Genomic DNA, 16466 nt, shown 5'->3' on the forward strand with positions numbered 1-16466 from the left:
CATAGAAGGCGGCATCCACAAGTTCTGGGATTTAGGATGTGGGCATGTTTGGGGAAGAGCATTATCCAACCTACCACAATGTAGACTTACTAGGTAGTCATCTGTTCAGAGGCAAAATGGAAAGAAATCATTTTCAAGGTCAAAAAGCTAATGAAAAGCCCACAACAGCCTGGACATTGTTTAGAGAGCAAAGGCTCCTGGAGCTTCGACGTGGCCCTGGGGGAATCTCAGTAGTGAAGGTGGCTGGTCCCCCCACTGGAGAAGCTGTCTTGTGGGGCAGTCTCCTACATCCTAAAACAGTGACAACAGGCATTCATTCTTTTTTTCAGCACTCTCTGAGCACCGCCTCTTTGCCAGGCCCTATTACCAAGCTGCAGATTGAGACAGCGAGACATGTGCTCACAGTCTGTTTCAGCAAAGTAGTAAAAGATGAGCCAAACCAGGCGGAACGTGGGCATGCAAGGGGCGCAGCCAGAGTGTGCAGGGGTGCCAAGGAGAGAGGGGAAGCACTGCCTTCTCGGAATTCCCGAGAGCCCAGACAAACGCCTGCCTTTTATCCTGCTCCAAAGGTTAACCAAGGGGGATGTCTACTGCCTCTCCGGTAACACGGAGGGAAAATAAGAAGGGGGAATGGAGGGTAGAGGCAACCACTAAGAGAGCCACAGGAAAAACTGACGTGCCCGATGATTCCACAGCCAAAAATAAAGAACAACTGATTGAATCGGAGGGAGAAAATTAAGTTCATTCTTCATTCACTCATTCATTCAATAAATGTTTATCGAGCCCCTACCAACTGCCAGGCACTGATCGGAGGCTTGGGAAACAACACAGACACAGCAAGTCCTGTCCTCCTGGAACTTAGGAACTTACCCTGTAGTAGAGGAAAAGAGTAAGCAAATAGGGAAGATACAGAGTATGTCATCCGCTGACATGTCTTATGGAAACAAATTAAGCAAAAAAGGGGCACTGATGGAAAGGACTATTCTTGCTCCTTCTCCAGGAGCATCTCCCATGTGCCGGGCAATGTGCTAAATGTTGCAGCACAGAGAGGCATTCATTCATTCATTCATTCATTATATATTTATTAAATGTTATCCGTGTGACAGTCAATTGTGCTCAGCCCTGGAGAAACAAGGTCTCTGCCATAATGGGACTTCTAGACTAACACAAGAGTCAACCATTTAACAATTAAATATACAAGATGTATAATTACAAACTGAAGTTAAAAGGCATGAATAGAATATAATGTGTACATCGACTTAATTGGAGGATTGGATTAGGCACCTCTAAGGGAGAAGTGATATTTGAACTGAGACCCAAAGAATGTAGGAGTGAAAGACACAAACAGTCGTAATAAACTACTGTAATTAGAGCAGTATGGTATTGGCAGAGGGGTTGGGCCACCAGATCAAAGGGAGTAGGAAGACCGGAACCAGACTCAGACATACGTGAAAACTGATACATGACAGGGGTGGCATTGCAGGTTAGTGACCAGGCCTGAGTAAGTCAACAAATATTACTGACACTACACATTATCCACATGGAAAAAATTAAGTGGGATCCCTGCTTTGCATCATATACAGAAATCAGTTCCAGGCGTAACTGTTAAAGGAAAAACTTTTAAGTCTTGTCAGAAAAAATAGTATCTTTATGATCTTGCATAGGACTAGACAAGCCACACAAAGCACTAACCATAAAGGCAAAAGATTGTGGAGATTGATGTATTTGACTACATTGAAATTACAAATTCAGGGGCACCCGGGTGGCTCAGTGGTTGAGCGTCTGCCTTTGGCTCAGGTCCTGATCCTGGGGTCCTGGGATGGAGTCCCGCATGGGGCTCCCTGCAGGGAGCCTGCTTCTCCCTCTGCCTATGTCTCTATGTCTCTCATAAATAAATAATCTTTTTAAGAAAACCCCCCCCTGCAATTCATTAAAAGACAGAGAGAAGGGGAGGGAGGAAGGAAAGAAGGGAGAAAAAGGAAGGAAGGGAGGGAGGGAGGGAGGGGAGAAAGTTGCATACCAGGAGAAAATATTTGTAACTGATATAACTGACAAAGAAGTGGTGTCTGATATATAAAAGACCCCTAAAAATTAGTAAGGAAAGACAACCCAAGAGAAAAACGGCCAAAAGTCATGAGCAGGTATTTTTTTTCAGGAAAAAAAAAAAAAAGCACCATGGGAAATACACATACGAAGGATGTTCAAACTTCTCAGCTATTAGGTTCACAAGCCATCACTGAACGCTTATTAGATTGTCAATAATGACGATATCTTACAATAAAAGGGAGGTGTCCACTAAGTAGGCGCCTGTGCTGGCGTGTGTTCGGGGGCTGGGGCGGGGGCGGGGGCGGGGGCGGGAATCCATTTCTTGGCTTCTCTGTTTCCCTCAGGCCCGGCAGGCAGGGATCTACCTTAGCCACCAGCACGGGGAGTACCCATGGAGGGGCGTACCGGGTTCTGACACGTGCTGCGATGAGCCCCCATAACCGTCTATGCCTGGCATTCAGCCTCCTGCGGGTCCGGTGTTGGGTACTTGTCAGCTCTCTCTCCCAGCAGCTCGATGGGCGCTTTGAACAAGGACTAACTCCTCCACACCCGCCGGGCAAGCACCCCGCGCTGGGCCAGGCCCCGGAGGGGCTCACCGTGCGGTCGAACGAAGACCTCCTGTGCTCTCCGAGCCGGCGGGGCCGCCCGCTCCCTCACCAGCATCCCCTTCCTCCCACCGGGGCGCCCCCCCCCCCCTCCTGGGCACAGGCCGGACCAGGCGCAGAGGAAGCTCTCGGTCGGCGGCTCAGAGAGCGCTGGGAGGGGCAGGACGGAGACGCACGAACACCCGCCCGACGGCCGCTGCGACCCGGCGCCCAGGCACCCCCGGTCACGCGCAGAGCGGCGCGGGCGGAGAGCTCTGCTCCGCGGGGCCGGCGGGGGGGCGGGGTGTGCGCGGGGCGCGGGGCGCGGGGCGGGGCGCGGGGCGGGGTTACGGGGGTGCACGGAGGGGACCGGGGCTGTGGGGGGCGCGGGCCGCGGCGGGGTTACGGGGGGTGCGCAGAGGGGAGCGGGGGCTGTGCGGGCCGCGGGGCGCGAGGAGGGGTCACGGGGGTTGCGCGGGAGCGGCCGGGAGCGCGTTGCCCGCGGAGCGCCTCTGCCGGCGTCGGCCCGCGCGTGGGCCAGGCCTTCCCGGTCCGCCAGGGGAGCGGCGGGCGCGCCCCGTTCGCCCCGACGCGCCGCGGCCCAGCAGGCGGCCGCACTACGACATGTTCGGCGTCTCCCTCCGGGTGGGTGCCCGGGGCGCGGCGGGCGAGGGCGAGGGCGAGGGCGAGGGCCGGCGGGGCGGGCCGGGGCGGGGCGGGGAGCCGGGCGCCGCGGTCCTTCTGGGGCCACAACAGGGCCCGCTGGGGTCCGACGGCGGGCGGGGCCGAGAGCCCGCCTGAGGGGCTGCAGGTGAGCGTCGGGGCCTCCTTCGCCTGCTCCGGAGGGTGCTGGTGTGTCGGGAGGCGCTAAGGTAACGGAGCACCCCCAAGTCGGAGGTACTCACCGCAGCCCAAGCCCGCCCGAGCCTGGTCGGGGGAGTAGCGGGGTAGTGAGCCCAGGCCTCTACCTAGCTCTCAGCAGCAACCACCTGCTGGAGGGCTCAGCGCCTATCCCCCTCATTAGTTTTGTCTTGGGGGGCTGGGACATTCGTTTTAGATTGTGGGTTAGAAGCAGTGCCATCCGGGGTGCCTGAGTAGCTCAGTGGGTTAAGCTTCCCACTCTTGATTTCGGCTCAAGTCATGATCCCAGGGTCCTGAGACAGAGCCCCACATCAGACTAAGGTGCTGGGCAGTGGGGTCTGCTTAGAATTCTCTCTCCCTGTCATTCCCCGCCCCCCACCTCGATCTCCCTCTCTCTCAAAAAAAAAAAAAAAAAAAAAAAAAGAAGGAAGAAAGAAAGGGAAAAAAAGAAAAAAGGAATGCCATCACCTCAAGGAGGGGACTCCCAGGACTTGCACACTTGCACCCTTGGATATACCATCGGAATCAGCCTATTCCGATGAATAGGAAGGGCCTGGTGACATTAATTCGGCCTGGCCTTGTCTGATTTGCAGCTGATTACTCTTTACCCTCCAGGTCCACCATAGGCTCAGCTTGCATTCTGCTTTTGTTTTAAGATTTTATTTATTTGAGACAGAGAGTGCATGGGGATGGGGAGGGCGGAGAAGCAGGCTGAGCAGGGAGCCGTGCTGGATCCCAGGACCCTGAGATCATGACCTGCGCCCAGCCGTCTGGAGGCAACCAGGCGCCCTGCGTTCTGTTTTATTACCTTTCCCTCTGTCTGGTTTTTTTTTTTTTTTTTCTGGGCACAGCCCAGCTTCTGTGCCCTTGGGGGAGGGTGCTGCTGTGCCTGAGCACTGTCCTGCCCGGGACCTGAAGTGCCCTGCTCACATTGTGTCTGGCTAGGACCCATCCTTGCTCCTTGCCATCACTGTCATTGGGGTCACAGTGGTCCTGTTGGCTCTGAGGAACATGAACTCAAGGAGGAAACAGATCACCTTACAGGACTCTGAAGCCAAGTACCCGCTGCCCTTGATTGAGAAGGAGGTAATGGAGTCAGCCCAGCCCCTCCACTGTCGGCCTGTGAGACAGAAGAGGACAAGAGTGGTGGGGAATGTGCTGGCTGGGAAGACAGAGCAGTGGGACAGGCCTTTCATGCCCTCCAGTTTGCCTCGCACTGCATGTGTGTGTGCGTGTGTGTGTGTGTGCGTGCGTGTGTGTGTGCTGGGAGACTACAAAGTAGAGCTCCTTTCCCAGGCATCTGAGTTGCCCAGAAAGGCTTTTGTAAAGCTGACAGAGCCAGCTTTGTTTTCTGTTTTATAGCAAATCAGCCACAACACCTGGAGGTTCCGTTTTGGGCTGCCCTCATCAGACCATGTCTTGGGGCTTCCTATAGGTGAGTGGAATTTCGGGTTATCACCAGGACTGGGCCTTGCAGGCACTCCACAACTCGGCTGGGGTGTGGAGGTTGCCCTGATACCTTTCCTAAGATAGGTGAGCTCAGAGATGTAGGGAAATGGGCTTGGGGACTGTCCATTTCCTTTCTCATTGTTTGATTTGGGCTGACACAGAAGTGATGTCTCAAGTGAGCATGGAAAAGAAGTGAATCTAGAATCAGAAGGTCTAATATCTCATCACAGGCTCCTTCTGGGCAACCTTAGGCCAGTCCTTCAACCTCTCTGAGCCTTGACCTATGAAATGAGGTTTTCCAGGCCTGCCTGCCTCTTGGGTTGTGAAGGTAAAGTGACTGATGGATGTGAAAACTGAGAAAGTGCAAAGTGCTGTACGTGTGGGGGATGGAAGGAGCTCATGTCACCTATAGGTGGGAGAAAGGCCCAAAATGTGTGGGGAGGCAGGAAGGAGTCAGGTGTTTTCTTCCTTGCATGGTATGTCTTTTCAGCAGGGACCTCAGACCCACACAAGGAGGGACCATTGTGAATAACCAGTCCTAGCGGTCCTAGACTCTGAGTTATCCCACTTCTAGTCTGTGACACCACCAGATGCCCAAGTCCCCCTTGGGAAAGTGGAAAACCTCTGCTGGGTCCACAGCCTGGGGATTCAGAGCTCTGTACAGACTGTCAGTGCTGCTTGCCAGTCTGGTGGAGACCCTAATCCATGACCTACTTGTCCTGTGTGTGTAGGACGCAGGACCTTGACTTCTCCTGTCAGGTCATGAAATTACCCACCTGGCCCCTGAGCCTCCTGCTTTCTCTGTCTCCGTTCATGAGAGCTCGGTGTCAGCCTGCCTTCCAGCCCTCTGCCTGGCCTGTGAGGTCAGTCCTGTTGCCCAGAAGGCTAAACGAATGAAAGACAATGAGAAATAGAATTTCTTAGAATCTGCCGTCACTCACGCCCTCCTTCACCCTGGTGTAGGCGGTGCAGAGGCAGTTCAGAGGCTTCTCGGAGAGTCTGCTACAAGAGCTTCCCAGCTCAGCTGAAATGAAGTAGGTGGGATATGGGGCCCACTAGGGCAGCCCCATTTTCTCGGGAACTGCGCCCAGGTTGGCTGCATCTGAAAGAGCCTTTCTGAGGTCTCCAGGTTCACCTTTGTTCTCAGGAGGAAGCTGCCTCAGGCATTTATTTCTGCCTGTTCTGGATGCACAGCCAGGCCACAGCCAGAGTTGCTGGGCCTGTCCTTTCTTCTGTCTCTTTCCTTCAACTTAATTCTGGTATAGGGCCTGTTCTTTTTTTTTTTTTTAAAAAAAGATTTTATTTATTCATGGGAGACACAGAGACAGAGAGGCAGAGGGAGAAGCAGGCTCCCCGCAGGGAGCCTGATGCGGGACTGGATCCCAGGACCCCGGAATCACACCCTGAGCCAAAGGCAGACACTCAACTGCTGAGCCACCAGGTGCCCAAGTCCTGGCCCTTCTTAACCTGGAGCATTTGTAGCTCAGGCTTCAGGGCCTCCTCAGAGACGGCGGCAGGGACTCCCAGGGCTTACACTCCCAAGCAGCTCCTCTCCCCCTTCTCCTTCTCTCTCTCTCCCCCGTCTCCCTTTCCAGCTGCATGTCCCATCTTTCCCGCATCAGTTTCTACTCCCTCTGATGGCACAGAGCTTCGTCTTGCCTCTGTCTCCTGGCAGCTCTTGCTGGCACTCCTGCCCACTCCACTCTTTGCTGTGGTCACCGAAGTGTCCCACTTCAGATCCAGCAGCGACCTGAGCGGCCCCGCCCATCCTGGGGCACTGGGGTGTAGTGACATGATCCACGGCTGTGTGGCCATCCCTGGTCCATTTGGTTCCACGCCGGAGGAGCAGAATTCCGTGGCTCAAAACTTTACTGCTGCCCCCCAAGCAGAGCCATAGGCCCGGAAGACACAGTACTCACAGTAGAACTCCTGGTCTGTGGTGTCCAAGTCCTGGGACCAGCGTGCCTGTGAGCCTAGGCTGGCCCTGTGCTGGGCAGCACGAGGCAGACAGGGGGGGCCGTGATTCGTTCACAGACCGCAGTGATCCACCCAGCTCAGGAAGAAATGATTTTGTGAAGGCAACATATTTTGCTCTAAAAGGGAAATATACCTTTCTGTTACTTCTGATACTCAGCCTCCAACATTACCAAGCTCTTCCTGTTCTGGAGAGTCCCTTGACACAGTAAGCATGCACGTGAAGCTCACAGCTCCACTGGGATGGAGGCAGGGCAGGCATGTCATCGCCACCCACCCAGAGGGGTCAAGTGACTTGCCCAGGGTAGTATGCAGCGTGACAAGAGCATGCCTAGGACCCAGGCGTCCTGGTTTGAGGCCCCCTCCCTGGTTGGCCCTGCTCCTGGGCACCCTGCCAGACTGTGTGTTCACCTCCCTGAAGCTCAGTCCTTTATGGGAACCCCGGGTCCTGTTGAGGCTAGCTGTGCTCAGATTTAACATTGGAGGCCTTTTCCATAGGTAACTATGTCCATCTCTTGGCCAAAATTGATGGCGTTATGGTGGTCAGGGCTTACACGCCTGTGTCCAGTGATGATGACCGAGGCTTTGTGGACTTGATTATAAAGGTAAGTGGGGCCCACCCTGTCCAGCTGCTTCACCCTCACACACCTATTAAAGGTGGTAGGGTGGAGAAGGGACACATACCCTGGGAAGGGCTTTCCAGAAGGGTCATTTAACTGTGCAGCTGATGACTTGGTGAAGTCTTCAGGGGTGCTTAGAGCAACTGTGAATGCCAAGGATTTTCTCCAGTGGCAAATGGAATTTTGAATTGTATGCAGCTGTGGTCTCAGGTCTGACGGTATAAAAATCAGGCTGCCTTATTTTTCAGGTCTACTTCAAAAATGTGCACCCCAATTATCCAGAAGGGGGGAAGATGACTCAGTACTTGGAGAACATGAAAATTGGGGACACCATCCTTTTTCGAGGGCCAACTGGTCGCCTCTTCTATAATGGGCCAGGTAGGGGGGTGGGAGTATCACACCGGGCCTCCCGCTGGAAGGAAGAAGATTCCTGTGGTTGTTCCATTGTTGTAGAAAACTTCTCAGGGTTGGGTCCTGTGGACTTGTCCTTAAGTCTTCATAGGTTCACTCATAGCACACACACTTGATGAGATTGTAAGCTTCATTAAGGCAGGGGAGTGCTGGGGTGTTTCCTCATGGAGACTGGATCTCCAGCACGATGCCCGATACATAAAAGGTGCCTCCTGATGCTGCACAGTGGATGGATGGATGACATCCACACTCGTTTATTTATGCACACATCACCACTGACTCGCTCACTCACTGCGGTGGCAGAGTGCTGTGTGAGGCCTCCCTCCTCCCTCCGAAGAAGAGGCTCAGTGAGTCCTCAAGGAAGCCCAGGGTCTATTTCCACTTCATGCACCAGGGCAGTGGGGCTGGTGGAGGGGCCACCTTGACTCACTTCTCTGGTTGAGAATGGTGTGGCCACTTCCTCGAGTGGACTTTCCACCGGGGAGTCCCAAGAAGAGCCAGTGATCTTTGGCAAGTTCTCAGGCAAGAGCTCCAGAAGTCAGAGGGGTCCTCTTTGTTTCCAGGGAACTTTTCAATCAAGCCATACAAAACAAGTGAGCCTGAAAAGAAGCTGGTCAGTCACCTGGGAATGATTGCTGGGGGCACAGGTAAGAGGCTTCTGGGGCTTTGTCCACAGGGTGGGCCTTTGGAACTTAGGAGTCATTTGATCCTAGAGGAGATCCTTCCATGGCTGTTTTAGATGCGGGTGCAGGGTTGATGACAGGCCTGGAAACTGACCCCACGTGCCCTGCTCCCCTGACCCAACAGGGTGGCTAGCCCAGGAAGTCAGGCCGGGGAACATGGAGGAGTCTGGGGATCGAGCCAAATAGGCCCAAACATGGTCCCCCAAGGGCTCTTGGATCCAGGTCAAGCCTGATACTCCTCATCCCTTGAAAATAAATATCTGAGAGAATAGAACCAATGTGTACGGATGCCTACAACGTGCCAGGCACCATAATAGGCGCTTTAAAAACAACCACATTTACTTGTCGTTAATTCTGTTGTACAAACATGGACACTAAAGAGCTCAGACAGGCACTGCACTCACCCTGCTCAGACGGCAAGTGGGGAGGCTGGGTGTGAAACGCAGCCAGTTCAGAGCCAGTGCTCCTTCCATCTTGCCACGTGAACACGAGAAAGGGCTTTGGACTTACTGTTGTGTTAGAAGGGAAAACCAAAATGCAGGGCAGTTTTCCACTTTGAGCTTTGGGGGCAGGCACGAGATAAGTAGGATTGGAGCTAAGGAAGCTGTTAAGGGCCTGCAGGCCAGGGCTTGTGGGCATCGGAGAGGGGGGAGAGCCCCTAGCTGTGTCCTGCCTGCTGCTGTTCCAGGGATCACGCCCATGCTGCAGCTCATTCGCCACATCACCAAGAACCCCAACGACAGGACCAGGATGTCCCTCATCTTTGCCAACCAGGTCAGTTCTGCCCAGGGGAACCCAAGCTCGGAGCGGTAGGCTGGAATGTTTGCTGAGTGGCACCTCGCATTTGTCCTTCCCCTGCTTGAGCTCTAGCTGCTGGGGTGTCTGTAGCCACAGGGGCGCTTTGTGGGCTCGGCCAGGGGTGGCTGTGAAGGAGTGAAGGAGTCTATGCCTGGTTTCCCACTTGTTTTTGGCTTTTTTTTTTTTTTTTTAAGTCCAGGCCTGATTTCTCATTTATTTTTTTAACTGTCTGCCCCACCCCCCTATGAACTAAGCTGTCCTTCCTTTCTTAATGTGTAGTTCTGTTTTTCTGCGTATAACATCATAGATGCCTGCAGTAGAAATTTCAGGAAATACGGAAGTATATAAATATTCGACATCTTTTCTGTCTTTTCTTTATACGTGCCATATAGTTACAATTAGTTATATATTGCTTTGGTTTTTCACTCAGTATTACCACACAAGCGTTTTCTTCCCATCAAAACTCTATTTTTGTCTGTATCAAGTTGTACCAAAATTTACTCTAACTTCTGCATTCACATTTTTTTTTTCCAGTTTTCACAGTTGTAAAGGACCAAATGAATGATATTGCCTAGGCCTGTTGCCTTTTAGGTTATTTTCTTAAGTAGAATCCCAGAAGTGGAATTGCTGGCATTAAGAATCGTGAATAGTTTTAAGATCCAGGTCCTCTGTGCAGTACCTCTGAGCTCCTGAGAAGTTTCTTTGGTTTTTGCTCCCGTTTCCCAAATGAAGCTCCAACCTTTGTGTTCCTCTGCTTTAGCTCTCCAGTGCTGTTACGTTAGGTGGTACCTCATATGTTACTGCCTTTACCGCTTGCACTTTTCACAGAAGATCCCGGGTGCACACAAGGCTGATTCCATCTGAGTTCCAGCTGGGTGGCCATACCTGGTGCTCAGTGTAGATGGGGTGGTGGGGTGCTGGGAACCTTGAGTGAGGCCGCCCTGCTTGGTCTTCCAGCTGGAAGGCAGTCATCGCCTCTGCGGGAGGTTCCACCTCCTCCACCCACAGGAAAGAGGGCTGGTGGTGCAGGAGCTGCCACAGAACCTTTGCCCCAGAAGTTCTGGGTGGGGTGAGAGCACTCCCACTGAGTGGGGGCAGCTTGGGCAGAAATGGGCTGGCCCAGGTGCCCAGTGTGGGGAACAAGCAGTCCAGCCCTGGTGAGGCTTTGCTCATGGGGCTTCTTTTCTAGACAGAGGAGGATATCTTGGTGAGACGGGAGCTTGAAGAAGTTGCCAGAACTCACCCGGACCAGTTTGACCTGTGGTACACCCTGGACAGGCCTCCTGTTGGTACGCTCCCTGTTGTCCCCATTGTGGTTTAGCTCCAACCCTTGACCCACCTCAGGAAGTAGTCCCTGGGTTTGTTTGCTTCTTAGGACTGTGCTGGGAGGGAGGGGGAGCTGAGACCTTCAGCTCTGTCTCCGCACAGGAAATGGAGGGAACTTGAGGGAGAGAGGATTTGGAACAACCTGTTTGTAAGGGCCATCAAGGGCAGGCGTGTGATAGCTCAGCAACACTCCATATGCACATTGAACCTCGGGAGGTTCTCGAGGGACACTGAGGACTCCATGCTACACTCGACATGGCATCCCAGAGAATTCACACTCCCTGCATCTAATATGGCCATGGACCCCATGCCCCCTTACCACCCAGCCTCTCCTGGACAGCAGTCCTCATATGATGAGCTCCAGCCCACTGCTACAACCCTAGCCAGCACCCAGCTGCCACCCATGCCCTGTGCCTTCCATGGCTGCCCCTCCTACCTCGTGAGCTGTGCCAGCCTTGTCACATAGCTCACTGCCCAGAAGAGGGTGCCCCCCCAACCAAGCCACAAGCCCCGAGGCCTGCTCCACCAGGCACAGTCCCAACTCAAGGTCTTGATTCACACTGCACCTCACTGTAGTGTCCTCCATCCCTGACCATGCTTGGTGCATCAGACACCACCTGGGGGCCTCAGAGTCCCAGAGTGAGCGTGGGGTTTGGGGTCCATAGTGAAGACAGCTTCCTGGGCCCTCCCGCGTCTTCAACTTCCCCGCTTCTGCAGAGAACAACAGTGTAGACTTCTAAGTGTTGGAGAGCAGCCTTGCCTCTTTGGGAGGGGGGCGGCAGGAGGCTTGGGGTCAGGGGCTTCACCTGGCACCCTCACAGCTTTTTTCTACTACTGCTTACTCTCAGGCTGGAAGTACAGCTCAGGCTACATCACCGCCAACATGATCAAGGAGCACCTCCCTCCTCCGGGGCAGTCCACGCTCATCCTGGTGTGTGGCCCAATGCCCCTGATCCAGACAGCTGCTCATCCTAACCTGGAGAAACTGGGTTATACCAAGGAGATGATTTTCACTTACTAATACCTTCCTTGCTCCAAACAAATTTGCCTGGTCCCTTTCATCTATTTCAGAGTGAGTCCCGCCTCACAGCATTAAACAGGGATGTGTTCACAAGTGCCTTGTAATGCACCGGGGGCACATGGCTCCTCTCTTGGGCGTGGGCCTAAGCAGAGTTCAAGGGGCTGGAAGCAGACTGCTTTCAGAGGCCTCCTAGCTTGGGAGGCTTGAAGGAATTCCATTTCAGTGTCTTTCCCCAAAGTGTAATGAAATCAACTTCAGGACAAAGCACATAGCTCAGGACATGTGGCTCTGTGGGGGTCCAGCTAGGCAGTTGGAGGGCCTTGGCCAGCCCTACATGGGAACAGCCTTCTGTGTGTCCCAGGGAGATCAGAACTGGCAAAACCAGAAAATTCCAGAAGAACCCAAGTGTGGTCATATCAACTCCCAGTAACTCTCTTCAACTCTCCCCTCTCCAGAGTGTTCTAAAGTCAGACCTACCAGAGGGCCGGGCACCCTCCATGTGCACTCTTCCTTCTTTTGTAGGAGACCCTTGAAATGGGAATGGTGTTAAAAGACATTAGGGCCATCGTGAATCCACAGGGCGGGCGGGCTCCAGCCGTGCTGGACTCCCTGTGCTTTGCACAACAGAGGGAAGCAAGGGCCCTGGGTTTCTTAGCAGCTTCTGAATGCCAAGTCCTGTTCTGATCTGGCAGCGGGTGGTGGTTAGCACAGAAGCATCTGAACCTGCAAATGAGACTAGGCTCCAGGAGTTATTCCCGCAATCCTTCCCATTGCTAAACCCAAGCGATACAATGACCACCACGTCCTTGGCTGTCCGCTGCCAGGCTGACGCGCTGCTCCGTTACCTGTGAGCAGGTAAACGCTTCCTGCACTTTAGTTCCTATCGTTCTCATAACAAGCCAGAGATTCCATGGGGATTTTGTTCTCCAAGTTACAGCTGAGGAGAGGCTCTAAGACGAAGTTATTGTCCCCAGGTCATTCCAACAGAAGGTGGAGAAACTGGGTTCAGACCTGGGCATTTAATTCCAAGTCATTCCCTTTCCGCAATAACTGGTATTGTAGTATTGTTGCTGCAGTGGGTGTCACTGGGTGTGTGCATGTGTGCACGTGCATGTGTGAGGGGCACAGAAGAGGGTGAGCCAGCTCTAGAGAACTCATTTGAGTGCAGCTGTGCCCTGCCTATGGGTGGTCTCACAGAGGGAGCATGGGGTGCAGCAGGAAGGGGGGCATGGGGGTGAGAGGCTGCAAGCCTTTACCCATCTGTGTATTCAGTGCACCCTCAGCAAAGCCCTGCTTGGGGAAAGATACTCCACTGGGCACAGTATGAGGAGTAAGAGCCCACCCTCATGTTTTTCTCTAACACAGATTTTACCCTGCGTTGTCCCCTGCTTTCATCAGCTCCCACCTGGCCACCCATGTCCTCACAGGGACCTGGCTCACAGGGCCTGTCCTGATCTGACTCCAGCTTGACATCACCAGGTTTTTCCTTCCCTGGGCTTCCCACTTTTACCCCATTTTGTGGCCCCAGTGGTTCTCAATGAGGGGCAGCTTTGTCCCCCAGGGAACATTTGGCAAAATCTGGAGACATTTTTATCAGAACCAGAGGAGGGGTGTTGCTGGGGTCTAGGGAGTAGAGGGTGCTGCTCACCATCCTACAACACACCAGACAGGCGCCATCACAACAAATTACCCAGCCCTAAGTGACAATGGTGCAGAGGCTGGGAAACTCTGCTCTAGTCTTAGCAACTTTGGGCACTTGCTAGGATGTACTGGGATGTTCCAAGGCCATTTGCCTGGAGCACCTTTTCCTGCTCTGGTGTACTTGGGGAACCAGATTCATCGCTGAAAACCAAGTAGCCCCTCTTCCTGGAAGCCTTCCCTGTCCCCTGCCCCAGCTCGCCATTAAAAATGACAACTAGTTTCTGTCGGAGCATCTGTAACTTTCAGCGCACACTTGTTTGAAACAGAGGTGTACCCCCGACCCCTTGGCAGCGCCCTCTGACAAGGACCTTGACACTCATGCCTGTATCTCCAGCTCTGCTTGGCCCAGCATGGAACACGCTTAGCCTGCACACACGGAGGGGCGAGGGGATGGGGAGCGTGGCAGCATGGAGTGCCTGGGCAGCTCGAGGACCAGGGTTTGTTCTGACTCCGGGCTGTACGGGAGTGTGCCCACAGCAGGTGCTCGGTGTGTGCGTGCTGAGTGTGGCTGTGCGAAGGGAGAAAGGCACACTACTTCAGGGGGTCCTGGGGGGGGCTCGGCTGAAGGGCAGACAGCGCAGCGGGGCCCAGGGACCTCCAACCAACGCATCAGCGAGGGCTTCCTGAAGGAAGCGGGGTCTTGCTGGGCCTTGACAGGCAGAACTTGGCCTTGTGAAGCGGGGACCAAGGGGGCAAAGACCTGCTACAGCGAGGAGGAGGTGGGCACACAGGCTACAGAGGGGGTTCGTGAGGCTGAAGATTCAGAAGGGCCGTGGGTGCAGCTAAGGCTCTTGAAAAGTCCTCTCTGGATTCTAGAACTGAGTTCTTAGCAGAAAGGTAACGGGATTAAAGCAGTGCTTTGGAAAGGCCACTCTGGGACAGAGGGGAGCAGCTGGGGACGTGGTGGAGCAAGCAGGGACCAGCTTTGGGGAGCAGAGGAGAGAGGAGGCCCGAGCTGTGAGCTGTGACAGCCCCACGAGGGGGAGAATGGGAGGGTCGGTATGGCTTGGGGCACTGGGCCTCTCCCTGAGGTAGGGGACCCCCCCCCCCAGGCTGCTGTGTGTTGGCCAGCTGTGGTGGAAACATTGGCTCATCCACTGGGGGGAGCTGTTTGACCAGACAACTGCTCTGCGGAGCCCGCGCTGCAGTGTGCAGGGTGGGGGTGCCCAGGGGGTACCCGCCCCTGCCCCCAACTGAGGAGGCCCAGCAGCACTGACAACCTGACACCCCGGTGCACAGGAGGGTAGGACGCGGACGGTCAGGGCCGAGGGCAGAGGGGCCCTGCTCCTTCCCGGGGCTCACCCAGACCCGACCCCGGGCAAGGGTCCTGTGAACGGAGGTGCCCCCGGCCTACTGGGTGGCCGCAGCCCCGGAGCGCTCCCATCCTGCAGCCCGCGCAGCCGCCCCGGGACTGCCCAACAGTTTTTTTCAGAATTTTCTCCCAGCAGAGCTTTTATGAACTCCTTGCCCTTCCCCTTTGGCGTAAGAACCTCCCAAATGTCACCAGGAAGAGCAGGAGCCATGCAGTCTGTGCCGACGTCTCACCGCCCCCCCCCGCCAGAAGTGGGGTGCAGCCCACGTATAAAAGTACAAAAGGTAAAAAGCTGCGTCCCTCAGCACAGCACGGGTGAAAACACGGGGCCCCTGGGGCCACCTCCCGGCGTCTGTCCACCGCTCTCCGCGCTCCCGGCAGCGCCCCGTCTGGGATGTCCTGCCAGCCCGTCTGGGCCTGCAGGTGGCTGGGCCTGCTCCCCCTTGACGCCGAGACTCGGGGCCCCCGCGTGTGCCTCTCTGGGCTCTCGGCCATGAAGAAAGTCATCTCCAGTCCTCCGAGCTGGGCGCGGCCAGGCGAGAGTCGTTCAGCAGCTGGTCCTGGCTCAGCAGGGTCTGAAAGGACACAGCCCAAGGGGCAGTGGGACAGGGTTTTGGTCAAGGCTGCCCTGCGGCAGCTACGTGGGAAGCAGTGGACCCTGGGTGTGGTCCCGTCTGACGCCGGCACCCTCCAAGTTCATGGGGTTTCAGGGACCCCACGGACGAAACCAGAATAGACTGCACTATCAAGGCAATACACTGCTCACGCCTCCTTAGAGGTGAAGTTGCTGTTTGAAGACCACCCAAAGCCTACTAGTGGTGATGAGGGCAAGGTAGGGTGCCTTCACTTCAGTAGGTGAGCCAAGAAAAAAAGAAAAACCAGTTGAATAAAAATGATCCCATTTCCATTCAGGGAGTCTACTGTCCCCCCACCCCCCCTCCACACACGCTTCTATCTTGTCCTTGGATACAGCCTTCTTAATGTGCCGAGATCAGTGAGCGAAGGATGGTGACAGAGGCCACAACATGGGCAGATGCTACAGCCAGTGGGCTCAGTGGTGGGACCGTCAAGGACTGTCAAGGACCTAATAGGCATCGGGAGGTACAGGGCCTCAATAATGGGAATCTACTCTGTGGCTGGTCTTTTACTCCCGGCCGTTGTCGGTCTGTAAGCCTTGCCAGGAGCCTACTATTAGCCTCACTTTACAGATAACTAAGCCGGGGCTGGGAGAGAGAGTGACTTGCCTGACGTCCCAGAGTTAGTAAGAGGCAGAGCAGGAGCTTGAACCATGCTGGCCTTACTCCAAAGAGGCTTCTTTCACCGACACCATTCCGCCTCCTTACGAGGCACACCAGATGCATCCATGTGCCCGTGAGATCCATGAGGCCAGAGGTGTGGCATAAACTACATGTGTCTCATGGGCAGAGAGGCCGGAGCAGTGTCCACCAGGCCAGAGAGGAGGCCCGGGCACTGGGCTACACCAGGCAGGTGACCCAGAACTGCCAAGCATCTTGCTTTCCTCTGCAGCCCTGAACCTGGAGAGGACTGAGACCTGGCATGCTTCAGCTGGGTTCAGCGCAAGGCCCATGACCCTTCTTTCTCACTGCTCCTAGCAGCTCAAGGCCCAGCTCAAGGCTCAGCAGCACAGCAGGCCAGCCTCTGGGAGGCTTTCCACTTCAG

General features: G+C 54.7%; 2 protein-coding genes and 1 long non-coding RNA gene across 17 annotated transcripts in view; 2 read left to right on the forward strand and 1 right to left on the reverse strand.

Moving 5' to 3' along the window:
* PPFIBP2 (PPFIA binding protein 2) overlaps window positions 1–16466 on the reverse strand; it is a 170163-nt gene that overhangs the window by 7766 nt on the left and 145931 nt on the right. For 13 of the 15 annotated variants that reach the window (XM_072794205.1, XM_072794209.1, XM_072794200.1 and 10 more), the window contains one exon: window positions 13692–15361. The exons of the other annotated variants lie outside the window; for them this stretch is intronic. In XM_072794205.1, the coding sequence (XP_072650306.1) occupies window positions 15290–15361 (72 nt within the window). In that variant the 3' untranslated portion in view covers window positions 13692–15289. Of the gene's footprint in view, window positions 1–13691; window positions 15362–16466 lie in introns of those variants that run through there. 15 annotated transcript variants of the gene reach the window in all.
* CYB5R2 (cytochrome b5 reductase 2) lies at window positions 3119–11866 on the forward strand. The gene is made up of 9 exons (XM_072794218.1): window positions 3119–3275; window positions 4437–4577; window positions 4854–4926; window positions 7413–7519; window positions 7783–7912; window positions 8509–8592; window positions 9317–9402; window positions 10616–10715; window positions 11601–11866. Exons 1-9 carry the CDS (start codon window positions 3255–3257, stop codon window positions 11771–11773), a joined length of 915 nt encoding a protein of 304 aa, XP_072650319.1. The 5' UTR covers window positions 3119–3254; the 3' UTR covers window positions 11774–11866.
* LOC140614854 (uncharacterized) lies at window positions 4949–6631 on the forward strand. Its single transcript, XR_012015606.1, has 2 exons — window positions 4949–5268; window positions 5672–6631. It is a non-coding gene; the product is annotated as an uncharacterized lncRNA (long non-coding RNA).

The sequence above is a fragment of the Canis lupus genome, chromosome 23 (genome assembly GCF_048164855.1).
Source record: "Canis lupus baileyi chromosome 23, mCanLup2.hap1, whole genome shotgun sequence".
Lineage (NCBI taxonomy): Eukaryota > Metazoa > Chordata > Mammalia > Carnivora > Canidae > Canis > Canis lupus.